The sequence below is a fragment of the Dasypus novemcinctus genome, chromosome 5, assembly GCF_030445035.2.
Source record: "Dasypus novemcinctus isolate mDasNov1 chromosome 5, mDasNov1.1.hap2, whole genome shotgun sequence".
In the NCBI taxonomy this organism is placed as follows: Eukaryota; Metazoa; Chordata; class Mammalia; order Cingulata; family Dasypodidae; genus Dasypus; species Dasypus novemcinctus.
In genome coordinates, this window is record NC_080677.1 from 157,123,843 (window position 1) to 157,143,371 (window position 19,529).

Consider the following 19,529-nt stretch of genomic DNA (forward strand, 5'->3'; position numbering starts at 1 on the left):
ACAGTGAGTATTTATTTTTATCCATGTTCTTAAAGATATGGAAATGAAAAGTAACCCAAGAATATTTCAAGAAAAATGTGACACTGTATTATCTTCGAGGAATTAAATATTGTACAAAGTATGTTAGTGTGGAGAATACATATTTAGATTTTTTACACACCTGATGTCTGTAGGCTATTGAATTTACATGCCCTGATGATGGCATGCTGCTTCCCAGATGTGTGTTTAAACATGTGGACACATGACATCATTTCTTCCTGGTCTAAATGCTTGTCTGGCAAGGTTGCAGATCCATGCACAGGCAGGTTCTTTGCAAGGGCCTGAGATAAGGGAGTCAGTGTAGGAAAATACCTGAGAAGCACATGAACTAAAAGGCTGAATTCCAAAACTTTGTTTAAAAAAAGGGTACATACTTCAACAGTGACAGAATATATAAATTCGTAGTGTTTCTGGTTAAAAACTTCCTTTAAGGAAAGGCTATAAAGATGACTACAGATTTGAAGTTGGTTCTTTTGTAGAATAAAAAAGTTTGTTCATAGTCTCTTTTTTTAAAAAAAAATATAATTGAAGTGTTACTTCTTTACAAATAGATTGAGCAAATTGTCTGTCTTGTGTAGTTCTTTTTTCCCCTAAAACCAAATCCTCAGAATGCCTACAGACTGGTATATTTTTTTAAAAAGTCTCATAAGCAATATGTTATCCTCAATGGCAAAACTGTTCTATGGTAAAAGTATATATTTAGCAAACATATCTATTAAAACATACTGGAACTTGGTGCAATGCTGCGACCTTTTCCAGTTTTTGTTGTTATTCATGTTTTCCCTTGAGTCATCATATCTTTGCCTATTTTTTCTGTTGGGTTCTTTATTAGTCTCCCATTAGTTTGGTGAGCGTTTTCTGTATGAGAGTACTAACTGCTCTCCATTACACATTGTTTATTCTGGCCTCTTGGTTGCCTTGTCCCTTTTGTTTATGGCAAGTTTCATGACATATAGATATTTTAATTTTTATATAGCCAAATCTGTGAATCATTTTCTGTCTTCTGAGTTTTCTTTTGCATTCCCCATACCAAAATTAATAGAAATCATTTAAAATTTTAGGTTGGATTAGGTTGACGCATATGAAATTGCTGCTTTTTGTGGGTCACAAATACTATTTTGGGATAGGGTGGGGTGATAGCAGCCTAGTAGTTCAGCTACCTGATTACTACCCCATTCTTTTAAGTGGTGGTTTTGACTGCTGTGTTTGATAAATTTATTCTTTTTCCTCCTATAAGGTTCCCTTACCTGTCCTTTCATTGCATTTTATTCTTCCCACTAGAGACCAATCATTTAGTTCCAATACCTCTGCTAAAACCATTTCTGAGCTGTCATCCAAGGATCCTCTGTATTATGGAGTGAAATTCTTGTTTTATGAGTATGGAGAGTGTAAGAACATTTTGATGTAAGCAAGGATGCATTTTCCATTTGCTTTGAAATTCTCCTTTTTCTCTTTCCCTAAGTTGTATTGACCTAAAGAGTTAATTTCCATAATTTTAAAGAAAACATTTAAAAATCACCTGTCTCAAATGCTAAAAAAAAAAAAAAATCTGCAATTTCATGTGAATCTATTTAATAAATGGTTGAAAAGTCAAATGGTATTGCAGGTCTTAAAACCAAAACCTGAGTTCCAGTTCCTGTTTCCTCCCATCCCATGTCCTTCTCCTTCCAGTAGCAGTTTCTTCTGATATTTACAGAATATAATGTGCTTATAATGCTGTTTCTGGTTTTTTAAAAACATTTAGTGCACGACTATTATATGCAAAGCACTGTGCTGGGCCCTAGGGTTTCAACAGAGATCAAAACAGACGAATAGTCCCCCTTCCATAGAGCTTCCATATTGGGGTAGAGGTGGAGACAGGATAATAAATAAAGAAATTATATAGTATGTTAGATGATGGTGAGTGCTATGAAGAATAATAGAGCAGGAATAGAGAGATGAGGAAGCTGGGGAAATGGGTCTTCAAATTTAAATAGGTTGGTTAAGGAGGACCTCCCTCAGAAGGTTATGTTTGAGCCAAGACCCGAAGGGACCTGGTGGGGCATGTGCATTCCGAGCACTGAGATAAGCATGTGCAAAGGCCCTGAAAGGATGCCTGATGCCCCCACGGAAAGTAAGGAGACCAGTGTGGACAAGAGGCAGAGATAGGATTTGAGGCAGGAGTGGCAATGGATGGGTGTGTGGGGAGTGCACTGAAGCTCATGTTCTGAGAGAGATGGGGAATCAGCAAAGGGATCTGAGCAGAGCGGTAGAAGGACCTGACCTGCGTTTTTATGGATCACTCTGCCTGATGTGTTGATGGACCATAAGGGAACAAGGGCAGGAGGAAGTAACCGGAGTAATTTAAGCAAAAAAAAGATTGTGACTTGACAAGATGTTATCAGTAAAGACAGTGAGAAGATGCCAGATTATGAGGATAGAACTGACAGGATTTGCAGATAAACTGGAGAATCAAGGATGACTATAAGGTTTTTGAACTGAGCAACTAAAATAGAGTTACCGTTTACTGAGCTGGGAAAGACTGGGACAGCTGATTCACTGGGATGAGTTCAGGTCTTCCATTCGGGCCATATTGAGTTTAAGATAGGCAGCTGTGGAGCTCAGGCTATCGATTTGGAATTTGTCACTTTTCGATCATATTTAAAGCAGTGAAGATGGGAGTGATCACCAGGGAAGTGAGGGTATTTACAGATGAGAAGAGAACACAAAATTAAGTAGGAGGAAAACCAGGATTGTGATTTTCTGGGATCCAAGAGAAAGTAAAGTTTCAAGAAGAAGGAGTGATCAAACATGACACAGGCTGCTGAGAGGTCAAATAAGGTGAGGAATGAGAACCAACCATTGCTTCACAACACAGAAGTCATGGGTGACCTTGATAAGCAATTTGGGTAGCTTGGTTGAGTTGAAAGCTTCATTGGGTTGACTTGAAGAGCAGTAGGAAGTTAGAAATTGGAGGCAGTGATATAGAAGCTCTTGACTTCTACTTAAAGAGAATGGCAATGTGGTTTCAAGAGAAGGTTGTTTTTTATTTAAAAAATAACAGAAGCTTTATGCTTTGTTGGGGGTAATGTAGTACAGAAGGACACATGGTGAACATGTTTGTGCGGCTGTCACCCTCTCCTGCCCAGAAGACACACATATACACACACGTTTCCCTTTCACTCCCCTTCCAGCATTATTTATTTGATAACTATTGCACCTTTTTTTTGGTTATATCAATACCCATGTTTACATTGTTATGACTATGGAGTTATTGTTCACAGCTAAGCCATATGATATAAAATCACTATATTTCTTTCCTGTTTAACATTTTGTGCTTCCTTAGGGTTAAATATTTGTTTTTCCATGTACTATCACTGTTTCTTCTCCCACGCCAATGACATGGAGAAATTTGATTCAGTATGGGCAAAAAACACTCTTCCTCCTCCACCCCCTCCACCCTTTTGGTGGTGGCGGATGGGGGGTGAGAGTTATTTGGAGACATTTGGAGTCTTTGGTCCCCGACCAAGTGAGGATAAGTTGCCACATGGGACTGAAGCAAAACCATCTACTTGGACTTCTTTCACCTCATTTCAGGAACCGTCTGTGCTTATCTTGTGTTGGAGCCTCGGTTTCCTAGAGCCCACATTTTCCTGTTTTTTGGTTCATGTTCTAATTTTGTTGAAGTATATCCTCCAATTGCATACTGAGAAAGGATTCACAGGAAGTAAATTTTTTGAAACCTTTCATGTAGGAAAGTGACTTTATTCCATCCTCCCTTTCAATGGACAGTTCAATGGAAAGTTTCTCCCAAACTTCCATAAGAAGTATTAGTCCAGGGTCCTCTAGCTCCCAGTGTTGCTCTTGAGAGAGCCAGTGTCATTCTGGGGCCTGATGTACACGGCTTATTTATCTGGAAGCTTTTAGCGTCATCTCTTTTGTCCCTGATGGACTGAAATTTCACAGCGATTTGCCTCTGTTGTGATGGATACTCAGAGGTACCTGTCAACCTGGATACTTGTTTCCTCTGCCTGCACTTTATTTTAATTTGCTTTCTCCTCTCTCTCCTCTCTGTTCTCTTTTTCTGAAACTTCTGTTAGTTGTATATTGTGTTTCCTGTTTTTTTTGTTTTGTTTTTTTTTTTTTTTAATTTTTTTATTTTTTATTGACTTTGTAATAATATTACATTAAAAATATATATGTGAGGTCCCATTCAACCCCACCCCCCCACCCCCCCTCTCCCCCCCCCCAACAACACTCTTTCCCATCATCATGACACATCCATTGGATTTGGTAAGTACATTTTTGGGCACCTCTGCACCTCATATACATTGGTTCACATCATGGCCCATACTCTCCTCTATTCCATCAAGTGGGCCCTGTGAGGATTTACAATGTCCGGTGATTACCTCTGAAGCACCATCCAGGGCAGCTCCATGTCCCGAAGACGCCTCCACCTCTCATCTCTTCCTGCCTTTCCCCATACCCTTTGTCCATTATGTCCACTTTTCCCAATCCAATGCCACCTCTTCTATGTGGACATTGGATTGGTTGTGTCCATTGCACCTCTGTGTCAAGAGGAGGCTCAGATTCCACCTGGATGCTGGATGCAATCCTCCCATTTTCAGTTGTAATCACTCTAGGCTCCATGGTGTGGTGGTTGTCCTTCTTCAACTCCATCTTAGCTGAGTGTGGTAAGTCCAATAAATCAGATTGTAGGTGCTGGAGTCTGTTGAGGCTCAGGATCTGGCTATCACATTGTCAGTCCAGAGATTCAAATCCCCTAAATATATCTTAAACCCCAACATTAACTGCACCTCCAGCACATTAGCATGAAAGTCTTATGAAGGGAGATCCCATCTGAGTCCAGATTCATCACACATAAACACCATTTCCAAAGAGGGGCCATCTGCCCTGGTAGTTAACCCCATCGGCCATGACCATAACTCCCATGGGTCTCTTTAGCCCTCAAAGGAACCAATATCTGGGGGTTGTATCTGCTTTATCTGTCTCTCTGACTCTGCTCAGTTGTGCATGAGGGCAAACCTTCTGCCAGCCTCCAGACTCTTTTTTAGAAACTCGTAGCCATATAAACTCATTTCTCCTTTCCATTTCCCCCTTACTTTAGGTCATGTGTTTCCTGTTTTGAGCCCCTATTTTTTACCAACTTTTCTCCTCTATTTCTTTAAATCTTTTACATTAATTTTTTTCTTCTTAGAATATTTCCTCAATTTTCTCTTCCATCCCTTCTACTAAAGTTTTTTATTTGTTTGAGGTGATCTTGATTCTAGCTTCCAAGAGTTCTCTCTCAGTCTCTGGATGGATATTGCATCCTGCTGTTTTTTATTATATATAGTATTTCCTCTTATTTCCCTGAGAATCTGCACATTTTTCTTCTTCCTGCTACCTGCATTCTCTCTCTTTCCTGGGGTTCCTTTCTGCCCCCACTGCCCACACACACCTTCCCCCTGCTGGTGGTTTAGATTTGTTCAGTATTTTAAAATAGGCACTACATTCCCGCTGTTCAGAAGTCAAAAGGCAAAATAAAAAAGTACACAATGAAGAGCCTTCATCCAGAGACAACCACTCCTTCCGTGGCCTTCCGCAAGTGTTTTAGGCATACACAAGCAAATAGTATGTATTTTTATATTTTTCTTCTACCTACCTTTTTTTACACAACACTAGCACATTCTATATTTTATTCTTTATATTGTTAAACTATTTTTTCTATTTCTATCAAATAAACCATCCTCTAAAGTGCTATAAAATAAGAAATAATTTAATTTTGTTCATGAATCTGCAGTTTGGCAGGGCTTGTAAGGATAATTTATCTCTGCTCCATTTAGCACCTGTTGGGGACAGTTTACTGATAAGAATAACATTTAATTTATATATTAATTTAGGAACAGTTAACATCTTAATAGTTTTAAATATTTTCCTCTCTGAAATCTGTATGCCCAACCGGCCACGTTTTAGGTCCTTCAATGAAGTATAATTATTTTCTTCCTATGACTCTTTCACATTTGTTGTTAAGTGAATTTTTGGCTAATATATTTTCTAAAGGATGGTTATTGGAATAAAGGTCAGCTTTTCTGTCTTATACACGAAGAGTTGCTAAACTCTTATTATTTTTAAAGGATCTGGACCTGTTCTCTTGAAATTTTTACGTTTACAAAATAATTGCAAATAATAATTTTATAAATTTTATTTTCTAATATCATATTAGCTGTTTATTGCTGCATAACACATTATCCCAAGACTTAGCAGCTTAGAACATTTATTACCTTACCCAGCTTCTGAGGGTCAAGAATCTGGGAGCAGCTTAGGTGGGTGGCCGTGGCCCAGGGTCTCTCAGGGTGGTCCTGGCTACTGGGTCTGGAGGAGCCCCTTCCAAAATGCCTCACGTGGCTTGTGGTTAGAGGCCTCAGCTCCTCAGTGTGGGAGCCTCTCCAAGGGGCTCTCTGACATGTCAGCTGGTTCCCCAGAGCAAGTGGACTGAGAGAGTGTGCACACCACCATAACAGAAGCCACAGTACTTTTTATAACCTCATCTCAATAGTGTACATAGGAAAATAATACATGTGAAGAAGTAGACTTCATTCCAGAAATGCAGGGAATGTGGGATGTTAGTTCATCTAGGCTAAATAGAAATTATATCCTCTTGAGGAGATCAGATTTTGGTTTCCTGTCTTGGCTGTAAATTGGAATGTTCTCACTCTTTTCCTGCTTTATTTCAGTTGTTCGTTTATTAGAAACCTTGCTTTGTTATTTTGGTTCAGGTATGCCTGTTTTAAATAATACCTAACAAGATCTTTTTCCTAACCAAATTGGAGAATTTTCTTTTTATTATATCTTCCTTGTGTTCACTTTACTTTTGCTGAATCAATCAAGTTCTAAAAGTTTGCTCTATTCCACTTCCTACTGCCACATCCTTGTCTCCTTCCTCAATGATTTGGAAACACTTTCTGTTCATCTAGTAAGTCAAATTTCATTTGACAAAATAATTCCCCAAGAGAACATCTTCAAATTTTATACTTTAGCCTGAAAATGCGTTAGTTTTGCCCCCATATGCACATGGTACACTGCCGTCTTCAGTAGTTAGGGGGCAGGCTATAAGCCCAACTCTAAATGGGGAATTCTGTTTTTAAAAGGAAGAAGGTAATAATGGATCCTGGGGAACAGTTAGCAGTCCCTGTCCAGTTAGGTGAAAAATCAGAAATCTTTCAGTGTTCTTCTACTGTCTTTCCTTCAGGAGTCTATAGATATTATTACACTTTTCTTCTCACTTCCAGTAGTATAGGTAAGAATTTCAGTGTCTGTCTCATTCTCTTTCCTTTACTGATAATTTGTTCTTTTTTTTTAAGATTTATTTTTTATTTATTTCTCTCCCCTCCCCCCCCAACCCTCACATTGTCTGCTCGCTGTGTCCATTTGATGCGTCTTCTTCCTTGTCCGTTTCTGCTGTTGTCAGCGGCATGGGAATCTCTGTTTCTTTTTGTTCCATCATCATGTGTCAGCTCTCCGTGTGGGCGGCGCCATTCCTGGGCAGGCTGCACTTTCTTTCACGCTGGGCAGCTCTTCTTACAGGGCGCACTCCTTGCACGTGGGGCTCCCCTACATGGGGGACACCCCTGCGTGGCACGGCACTCCCTGCGTGCATCAGCACTGCGCATGGGCCAGCTCCACACGGGTCAAGGAGGCCTGGGGTTTGAACCACAGACCTCCCATGTGGGTAGACGGATGCCCTAACCACTGGGCCAAGTCCGCTTTCCTGATAATTTGTTCTTTATGTCTGGAAGTGTTTAATAGTCTAGAGGGAATTTAAATTTTAACTTTTATACTAATATAGCCTAAATCATAAGATTATAATAAAATAATTGCTTATTTTATTATAATTTGCTTAAAACAACAAAAAAAAAATTAGTTCCTCACACTGACAGCATTTTAAAATTCCTGAGTTGGTTTTGGCAAGCAGGCTTAAATTACATCTATTTTCTAAAGGTCTTTGTGAAAATACAGAGGAAATTCCTGAATTCTTCTATCATTTCAACTTTAAGCATTCCAGAAGTAAACCCAAAAGTTTATAGTCAGTTGATTCTTGTCAGGGATGAGGGGACAAGTCAATGGAGAAAGAATAGTCTTTTCAGCAAACTGGTGCTAGGACAATTGGATATCCATATACAAAGAATGAGGTTCGACTGCTCCTTTATACCATGCACAGAACTTAACTCAAAATGAATCAGAGACTTAAATTCAGAACTAAAACTCAGAGAAGAAAACATAGGTGTAAATATTCATGATTTTGGATTAGGCAATAGTTTCTTAGATATAACACTAAATGCACAAGGAACAAAGAAAACACTGGTAAGTTTGATAAATTGGACTATTCAAAATTAAAAATTCTATGCTTCAAAAGGACTCTGAAGCAAGTGAAAAGACACCCCACAAAATGTGTGAAAATATGTGTAAATCATGTATCTGATAAGCATCTTGTGTCCAAAATATATATATAACTTAACTATAAAAAAGACAACCCAATTTAAAACATGATCAAAGGATTTGAATTCAGGGCATTTCTCCAGAAAGTGTGTCTAACTGGCCAATAAGCATGACAGGATGCATAGCATCTTTAGTCATTAAGGATATGCAAATCATATCCACAAAGAGATATCACTTTACACCACTAGGGAGGCTATAATTTAAATAAACAAAATAACAAGTGTCAAGAGGAAACTGGAGAAAGTAGGACCCCTTCTTTTCTGGCAGAATTGTAAAATGTAGCTACTTTGGAAAACAGTTTGGGTGTTCCTCAAATAGACAAATATCCAGTTGCCATATGGCCCAGCAACTCCTTTCTAGGTTATACCCTAGCAAAATAAAAACATGTTCATGCAAAAACTTGTGCACTTATGATCATTACAGCATATTCATAACAGCCAAAAAGAGGAAACAGTCTGAACATTCATCAACTTGTAAGTGGATAAAATAAAATGTGATATATCCACACAATGGAGTATTATTCAGCCATTAGATGGAGTATAGTACTGATACATGCCACCACATGGATGACCCTTGAAAACACTGTGCCGCGTGAATATTGTGTGATTCCACTTTTGTGAAATGTTCAGAAGAGACAGATCCAAAGAAAGAAGGCAGATGAGTGACTGCTGGGGTAGGAGGTAGGAGAGGATGGAAGTGACTGCTAACAGGTAGTGGGCTTCTTTTGGGGTAATGAATATGTTCTAAAGTTAGGTTGTGGTGATGGTTGTACAACTGTTCTTAAACCAAGAACCATTGCCCAGAACATTTTTCCAGGGTGAATTTTATGGTATGTGAGCTCTCTCAATAGAAAAATAGTGTATGAGAAAAAAACGTTATGTAGGCATCACAACAGAAACTTGAATTATATCTCCTAATATCAAATATTTTTTACTTTTAATTTATACTTTATTTCTAATGGACCTTAATATAGGGGTGTTAAAATGTTGCAATTGATTTCCACACTAAGAAATATTAGTTCAATTTTTTAAACCATTTCTACCCTAATCTTCCTGTTCTCCTTTAAATCTGTGGTTATTATTGTATTGAGGAAAAACTTACCCCTCTGAGACTTGCTAGGTCTTCCAAATCAAATATTTCTGTCACTAAAAGAAATAATTTCAACATCAGACAACAAAACATGTTTCTAATATTATTGTCATTTAACTCATGTCTTACAAAGGGTCGTGATATTCTGATATTCATTGAATCTCAGTAGATGCCACTAATTTCCCAGCAACATTGTAGTGCTACCTGGTTTTGAAGAAGATTCACCTACTCAGGATGGGTCTGCAGCCACCTTCAGTAGGTGGCAGATTTTCTGGTTCCAGGACAGCTCTGGCAGATAGTGAAAAGGAGTTCCTAGAAATTTAGCTTTCTTATGAGGGCTTTCCCAAGGGATTAATTAGAAGAATTTCTGAGACCTGAGCTTATTTTAGGACCTTACCCATACCCCCCACCCCACCATCACACCCTACATCTGCTGCAGTCACAGAAGCGGGGGCTAGATGGGGGAGCAAAGCGACCTACCCTACAGAAAGAATATCCTTGGAACAAAAATGGCTGTCTGGAGACCACTTGTAGATGCATGACAACTCACTGAAAACCTGAGATTATTTTCACTTTCTTTGAGGTGCATAAAATCGAGCATGTAAGCAGCCTATATAATCAGCCCTGAAACTGATGACAGGGTATGTTTTTGAAAAATACATTCCTGGCAAATTGATTTAAGTAACATTATGACATTCCAAGAACTGAGTGTCAGTTTTTCATAAGAATTGCATTTGAAAACCACATTTGATCATCTATAACTAATCTGAAAGTGCACTATGAGGCATGATTCCTACCAGTGTGTACATAACGTGTTTTATAGAGGTCAAGAGTATTGATCAATAATGCAAGTTTGGCTATTATTTATTGGAAAGAAGGAAAAAGTCTACTGACTAGGCAATATAAATTGTGTACTATTTGCATAAAGGGGTATAATAATGTGAAAGTAAATTGATAATGTGGTATAAACATGAATTGCAGAAAATTGCATCTTTTAAAGTTGGATCCCTCTAAGTGACGGGCTGCCAAATATGAAGATTGCCAAACCATTTTTTCATATTATATTTGTATTAATATTTATGTAAAATAGGAATAATTCATTTCTCAAAAGCTTTCAAACCTTCGTTGGCTTTGGTGGATGGTGTGGAAGTTAGTATGTTTTTGCTCTGTGTTTGTGTTGGATTTTAAAGGGTAATTCCTTCTTGATGATAGAATAGTCATCTTTAAAGGCTCTTTCTCCATTTTTCCTACTGCAGTACAAAATCATCCATATGAGGAACAATTTTTTTAACATTGCTAATAATTGCAGAATGGTTTTGCTCCCGTCAATTAATTACAGAAAACTCATTATAATCAATTCACAGAGCACTGATTATTATGTATCTGTCTTTTAACATAATTTCTTGTAAATGTTTTTTTGGAAAATCACCAATTTTTCTCCACTTCAGCACTCGCTGGAATACACGCATTCTTTTGAAACAAGATCAGTTTGGGGATTTCTGTAAGTTAAGATGTTCTTTCTATTTAACTGAAGTGTTTACCATAAAGTTAAAGAAAAACGATGAAAACTGTCCATTCACTGTTATTTTTCTTAAGTGTTTTCACTTACACATCTTTACTTCTATGTATTTTCCCCTAATCCTATGTCTCACTACTCCCCCTTCTGTGTTCAAGCACCATTGATCCTCAGCATGTTACATTGCTTGTTTTACAAATCTAATAAAAATTCTCATTTGCCCAAATGTTTAAATTTTTTTAAAGAATATTATATAGGTAAGTACAACCATGTCTAAATATATTGTCCTAATATTTTTCTAAAAAATAAAATTTATACAACGACTATTTGGAAGCATTCCTTCAAGAGTGGTTGCAGCGTCTCCCTTGAATAAGAAAGGATCTGGCTCTGCAGAGTCTCAGCCTGTCTGGTATACCGCTTGGAAATACTTTCTCTAGCAGAATGAAACCACCCCTGCCTGTAGAATTGTAGGTTGCTCAGATTCAACTTTAAATAAATACAATTTAAATTACAATTTCAAATCTGGTTTTTTTCCTCCATTCAGAACAGTATTTTTATGTTCAATTTTATATGTACACACTGTGTTTTCTCACACTTTGGAAAGAGTAAAGTAAGAATTCATTTCTTTATTGTTTGGTTGGCAGAAAATTAAATTCTCATACGGTTTCCCTTTTTTTATGGTGATTGTATGCTATGCAAAAATAAATTGTCAGTGGAATCGGGGAAACTTTTTAAGACCTAAGTAATTTTTTTTCTCAGAAGTTGCAAATTGATATCTTACACAGTTTTATTAGGTCCTTTGATTTTCTAATTTTATTTTTAACTTGACAGGAGCTGAAAAATTCAAGAATTTTTAAGACGTGAACATTTCTTTACATTGTACTGAGAGCAGCTTTGAACTGCAGCGTTTCAGGGATGAATTTTCTATTAGTTTCTTCAGAATCCATTCTGCCCTAGCTTGTATATGATTAACGTAATTCTCGATAAAGTTCTTGTGTGAGTCCAAGTGATTGATTCTTTGGTGACTGTTTCTCTGACATAGCTTTTAGAGATGGATATAGAAACTGACTGACTCACCCAAAGGATCCTACTGACCTCTTCAGTTTTGTATTCGCATTTTAACCCTTCTCCCGAGATTTTTACTTGTTTGTCTAAGGGTCTCCTAGTTTTCCTCTACTGCCTTGAGAATAATTTTGTGGTTGGCATTCCATGGGGGCATTATTTCAATAATTTTATTTTAGGATCAGGTTATTCATAGTTTTTATAATGTCTGTTATGATTTGCATCATTAAACAATATCGACATTTTATTCAGAATGTTTCTTTTAAGGAAAATTTCAGTGTTTTCTTGTCAGGAACCTAGTGTATAATAATTCCCAACTGCTTAGTTTTTATGGTTGTTTATGTGGGTTTTACAATATCTTTAAAAGTTCATGTACCCTAAAATTTTCTCTGCCTTTAATTATTAATTGAACCAGTTAAATATTTGCTTGGTCAAACTAATCCAGTGGTATAAGGTGCAAATCTTAATTTTCAGGCAGTATTTTTGGCAGTCTCTCTAATTTAAAAAAGTTAAATCACATTTTAGCATATTAAGGTGAGAAAAACTAAATTTTTATTTTTAACTCCTTTAAGAAAATAGGCAGTAATAAAGGAATGCTCTGCACATAAACTAAGAATCATAATATGAATCATAATCTTTAACTTCAGTACAGAATACTTATCGACATAAAGGCATGAAAAGATTATTTAACAACTATTCCTGGGACTATTGGTTATTTAGAAAAATATAAAATTGCAGCCTCACTCACAAGTTTGATCTCATTCATTACATCTGAATAATTCCAAATGGAAAACAGAATCAAGTGTAAAGACATGCAACCTATTAAAAAAATAAAAAACTTAATACAGGTAAATGTTTATCGACCTAAGAGCAGGAAAGTCGTAAAAACAGTGGAAGAATCACAAAGGAAAAAAAATCATAGTTTCAAATGCATAAACATCTTAAATTTCTTTATAATAAAGGCTTAAAGGAAGTTGAAAACCTTAAGAAGTCTTTGCAACAAAAATAAAAAACAAATTACAAATGATATGTCCCCCTTTATAGTGAAAAAATTTACTTAAAACAACTGCACAGTTAAATGATAAATTATCAGGTCTTTATAAATTATTTGTACCAGGAAACATTAGATAAGAAGTGTCTTCTGTTTTCTCCTTGTGACTTGGGCCTGATTTGTAGCTACAGTCTTGCTGTAATGTCACTTTCCTATTGTAATAAAGTAAACATGCCATTCCATCTAAAAATATGAATCTCTAGCAGCTGTGGATAAACTCTTTGGAAAAACCCCATCCGTAAAAATGTTGAGCCAATTATAAATTTAAAAAATGCGAACTATAAGTAAAAATATATTTTGTCTAAAACTGTTTCCTTGCTCCAAATTCCTTGTTAATGATCCTTTGCCCTTCTTTTTTTTTCAAAGCTAGCACTTGCTACAGTTTTTGTACTGTATGTAAACTGAAATTAACCAGATTCTAGGTTGTTTATTCACCTTTATCTAAAACGGGTTTTTAACCTTTTTTGTTCCACGGACCCTTTGCCAGTCAGGTGAAAACCACAGACCCCTTCCTAGGTCCACACTATACTGTGTAGTACTTAATAAATATATCATACCTGCACCAACATGTCCCCACAGAATTTTTTTTTTTTAAATATAAATTCAAGCCCATGAACCCCTTATTAAGAACTCCTGATCTAGAAGAACCTCCTCTGCTTACTTTCAGTTTAAGCCTGCAGTGTTTGGTCACCCTTCAATAAGAGAACCAAATAAGATCTGAAGGCAAGGAAATATGAACCCTTTTTCCTGAGATAGCCCTTAACCGTTGACTTAACTGAGGGGTACAGACACACCACTCATTCTTTTACTGAAGTTTGAAAATTGCATCTCTGTACTGCTGGAAACAGCATGCCAAATACATCACCACCTCTGACTGCCGATGGAGGACAGAGTCCAGGAAAATTGCTGCTTTTTTTTTTTTACCCCCTGAGAAATAATCACGTCAGTACTCTGGATTTCATACCTTTCGTGATATTCTTTGTTCTGACTTATTTCATTTTTTCTTTAGACTTACTTTGTATTTGCATATATGTGTATGTATATTTATATGTGTTTATATGTATGTATACATGGAACTGGGAAGGGAAAAATTACCATATAAATAAGAAAAAGAGAGGGAAAGGATGTTATTTAAATATAAATATAGTAACAGAAATAACATCCTTAGACTCTAAAAAAAAAAGAATTAAGACATACCAAAGCTTTGTTACGTTTCTTTAAAATGCCTTACTACTTTAATAAACTAGTTTAAGCATTTTTAATATCTAGCATTTATATCAGGCTTTCATTTTAATATTTTGTCTTTTATAACATTAACTGGTTAAATGCTTATAAATAAGCCTCTTAGAGTTGTTCTTCCCTTGTTTGCTAGACTGTGTGCTGGTGGGGATATGGGGAGGTATGAGGCACCATTCTGCCTTCAGGGCACTCTCAATTAATTAGGACATCACCAGACAGTAACACATAGCTAAGGTTTGTCATTTTTCTTGTGCCAGACATTGGCTGAATGCTTTACATGGATAATTTAAACCTTCACAACCCTGTGAGGTAGATACAATCATTGTGTACATTTCGGAGATGAGAACCTGAGCCTTAGAGAAGTTTAAAATAACTTCCCAAGGTCACAGCACTGCTGCGTAAGCGACAGGACCTGGGTGGTAAGGCAGAATTAACTCCAGTCTGCTTTTTATCATTAAATGCTTCTGCTGCTCCAGTAGAATTAGTATGCTGGCCTGACTGACTTTTTCCTTTGTTTTGTAAAATGAGGATATTGGTCCAAGCATTTAAGCTTCAGAACCTGTGCAGATTCCACTTGATTGGTGGTGGGTGCCTGGAAGAGGCAGGTGAGACAACGCCCCTTCCAGCCGCACGGGGGAGTGCAGTGAGGAACGGCCAGTGCCCAGGGCCCAGAGCTGGAGGGCGCCATCCACCCATGAGGCCCCCATCCACCCGAGAGGCCCCCGGAGCGTGGGCTGCCCTTTTGTCTGCCTCGAATTTCAACTCTTTATGTGAAAATACCAAATACGTCATTCTTCCTTTACTGAAATTTACATGAACATGTAACAGTGTAATTTTTTTGGTGGTATTTTTAATTCCTTCAATTTAGTAAATTTACCCGGTTCAGCAAACCATGTCAGGAAACAGCCCCTGAGTTGGTGTCCATAGAACCTCACCCTAAAAAGCTGGATACCTTCTTCCTTTTTCTTGGTATCTCTTTATTGCTTACTATGAAAGTAAAAACCTCCATTAATTAGGTAAAGCTGTCACTGAAAGGCAAGATTTATCTTTGATTTGTTGATGGGAAAATTTCCAGTTTTTTACTTTCAGACTTAATTTGCTTTGGATGAAGCATTTATATCCTAGGTTATGTCCATTCCGTGCGAAAATTCTGTAGTGACTTCAGGAAAACGCTCCTTTCGTACAGGGAATAATTATGAAGGAAGTTATCATTCTACCTGCTTGCTTATTCTATAATATCCTCCCTTGAGTCAAAACCATGGGAACCCTGAATTAGAACCCTCTGAAATAGCAGCATAGGAAAGTTAGAATAGGGAATGTGCAATTTCTGTGCTAAACCTGAAAGCGTCTATGTTAATCAGCCAAAAGGGTGCTGATGCAAAGTACCAGAATACCCTTTATTTAGGTATTTTATTTAGGGTAAAAGCTTACAAAGCCCTGAAGAGTCCATCTCAAGGTTGCCTTCTCAGCCAAGTCAGTTGTCACACATTGAAACAAGATGGCGGGCCTGGTCTCCCCCTCCTTCTTCTTAAGGCCCCGTGGACCCAGCTTCTTCTGATCTCAGCTGTAGGCTGCTGTAGGGCTCGTTTCTCTTCCCATGGCCACAGGATCAAAGTTCAGTCTTCTTCTATGTCTATGGAGCTCTCTTTCTTCCTGTGCCGCCTTCTGTGTCTTCTTGAGTGAGTGCCCGTTTGTATAGCCCACCAAGGAGACAGGGACTTAACCTGAACTACACCCTATTGATGTGGTCAAGTCAAAGCCTTAATCTTAAAATAATTTAATCAAAGACGTCTCAGGTGAATCTAATACAATCAGAGGGTCTCACACCCATAGGAACAGACCAGTTTACAAATGTAATCTCCCTTTTTGGAATTCATAAATAATCTTAAACTGCCACACTTATACTGGATCCTGGGCTGGGCCAGCAGTCCCTAGTGACAGAAGTTGGGGGTGGGGTGGAGAAGGGGTAACTAAATTCTGCAAATCAGGAAGAGATTTGTGTGCAGGAGGAGCTGTAAGGGTGTCTGTTTACTTCTGTGGGCTGTTGCAAGGAGTCTGACACCGCAGGGATCCTTTATTCAGGGTGCTCCTAATATCCTAAAAACAAGAGAAACAAGGAGTAATACACAGCTTTTCCTATGACCTTGTCTACATAAGTGGTTTTAGAAGTCATGGAACTTTGTCCCATCCTAGGGACACTGGCACTTTTTCCCTTTTTGCTTCCCTCAAATCTCATCTCTTTGGGTAAAATACCAGTGTGTTTCATTATATTTCCTGTTTGCCTTTTCCCTCTTTACCTTTTGCCTTTGTTAAGAGAGCTCTAGGGAGATTATCTTCCTTGTTTCAAATCCTTTGCAAACAATTTTCCTCAAATAATCTGCATATCTACTCAAAATGAGGATATTCCAGTGTTTGTGAATAAGAGATTTTGTGATTTATATTTAAAATGTCTTACCATGTGATTAACTTTTTCATATCAGATGCACTCACTCCGTGATAAATTATCTTTACCATTTCTGGCTTATTTTACTGTTGTTATTTTATTTGTTGATTTCTGAAAAGAGCTCTCTATGATTTAGAAACAAAATTTATGTTATGAATTCCGTATGCAATGTTAGATGATTCTAGTAAAGAATTGTTTTAATGAAAGTACCTGTATCTATTTTTAAAAAAATAAATGCACTTATAACAATATCATGGTAAATAAAATTCTATTAAGTTTGTGAATTTTTAAATTTTGTTTTATGATGGTATTTTTTTGGTTATTACTAAAATGATTTTTTTATATTCACAGCTGGTTTTAGAAGAAGTTTCCGTCTTAGTAGAAAAGATAAGAAAACAAATAAATCTATGTATGAGTGCAAGAAGAGTGATCAATATGATACAGCTGATGTACCCACCTATGAAGAAGTGACACCCTATCGGCGGCAAACTAATGAGAAATATAGGCTTGTTGTTTTGGTTGGTAAGTGTTTGCTTTTGCCTATAATTCTGAGGAAAGACGTGAAAAGGTAGGAATTTAACTTCAAAGCTTGAAGTTTTCTAGCTGAAAAATCCCTTTATCTTGGACACTTTTTGGTCTCTAAAAGGAAGACTTTAATATTTTCATACTATAACCACCAGGAGACGTTTTAGAAGTCTTTGAAAAATGGCACTTGCATTTTCACAGAACTTCTGAAGGAGAGGGCAAACACCACCATCGTGTATTAAACCTATCAGGACAACTACATCATAGAAATGAATATTTTTTTAATACAATGGAGGTTTCTTTCAGGATTTTGACCCAATAGGCATGGTACAAGCTTTCTGTGATATTTAGATCTTTACTGAAATAGACTCTTATAACATATTACTAGGACACTGACATAGTTAAAACTGGAGTGCCAGTTAATGAAATTGCTTTTAAGTTGTCACCGAGTGTACATAGGTGTTTCCACAAACCTTGTGTGTTTTGGCCAACCTTCACAAACATACAGCCTTGTGGTGACTCCACTCCACCTCACTTACCTTGCTTTAAAAATGTGGTGACAGGTGTTTAAGCTCCCAGGATGAAAACTAGTGATGTTGGAAACGTTTTAGCATAAAGGAGCACAGTGTCTTTTGTTAATTGCTCTTTTATAAACTGGAGTTGACAGTTATGGAGATAAGAATAAGTGGAAAAGCTAAAGAATCACCCTTTCTGTTGAGATGAAATCCTTTGAAGGATAACAACACATTTTCTTAGTTCAAAAATGGCGGATGACTAGTAGGAAACTGCATTTCTTACATGTAGATGTCGTTGAAAATGATCATTAGAATTACCAGCTATTAAACAGTTTTTTCAATATTTAGAAAGGTGTTCACATACTTCAAAATTTACTTTAAGATGTCCACTTTGTCTAATCCAGCTGTACTGAATCCACCCAGTCCACACATGAGAGAATATTCTCCATAGCATTTTTATGTTTCCTGTCCTTGTGGACTGGGATAAATGAGAGCACCAGCATCCCCCAGTACACGTGGCCAGGTGGTCAGAGGTAAACCCTTTTGTCCTCATGGGACATTTGCGAGTTCCTCTGCCTCCCCCACCTGGCATCTGAACTGGGCCTTCTCCCTCACCAGCACTGAGCTCAGCAGCCTCTCTTCCATTTCTATCGCATGGAAGGCCTGCACCTATCATGAGGAGAGAGACAGGTTAGGATAAAAGGGCAGGGATAGCTTGATCTCATTTGATCCCTTAAGTCTAGACGATCCTCTCTAGAGCAAAGGAGCTTTTACTACATCTGCCTAAGTTTTGGTTTTCCCTAGGGGATTTCATTGAAAGTAGAAAGTAGAATACATCTTGTCTTTTTTTCTTCTACTGTGCTAGCAATAAAATCCCTTCCCTCAGGGATGAGGAAAGAAAGATAGATGTGAGGATAAACTGTGAGGCTAAAAAGTAATTCAGGGAACAATAAAACTAAATCAAACTTGAATTGTCAAAAGCTGTTAAAGATAGTTGATGGTTGTGGAAAAGTACTGGCCTAGAATCTTCTAGGGGAGGGAGGGTGGTTGGCCTTCTGTTACTGGTGATCACGGAGGGCTGCAGAGTGGTGCTACATGCAGGGTTCACCAACCCTCTCTACAGCCCTCCTGGAAGATACAAACTAGAGGGTTGGAGCTCAAGGGAATTAGATCAGATCATACTTTGTTCTGGGTGCAGAGCTCCCAAGCAGGCCTCTGTTATATGGGATAGCGCATAAGGGAATCCTCACTCCCCCTAAGGCCACACCCCATCTACTGCATGAGGAGATGAGAAACTGAAAAAATAAGTGTCTGCAGACTTGCAAAAGAAGAGTAGAGAGAAAAAGCTTATTTTGGCCAGGTTTTGGGCCCACTTGCTTTTTCTGCAACTTTGATGTGAGAAGAGCCCCTGACAAGAAACAGAACTCACATGTATTTTTTAATGTGTTGCAAAGGTAGCCTATGGGTATCCTGTAATTGTCCCTAGTCCATAGTAACTTCTCTTTTGGAAGAGAAATGGAGAGAGCTTCACTCCCTTCCTATTTCTTAACTCGATTGTTCCATTGACCTGTG

At 37.6% G+C, this 19,529-nt stretch overlaps 1 protein-coding gene across 3 annotated transcripts in view; it reads left to right on the forward strand.

Moving 5' to 3' along the window:
• MPP7 (MAGUK p55 scaffold protein 7) overlaps positions 1 to 19,529 on the forward strand; it is a 254,694-nt gene that overhangs the window by 200,833 nt on the left and 34,332 nt on the right. For all 3 annotated transcript variants that reach the window (XM_071215472.1, XM_058297771.1, XM_071215471.1), the window contains one exon: positions 17,269 to 17,439. In XM_071215472.1, the coding sequence (XP_071071573.1) occupies positions 17,269 to 17,439 (171 nt within the window). The remainder of the gene's footprint in view (positions 1 to 17,268; positions 17,440 to 19,529) is intronic.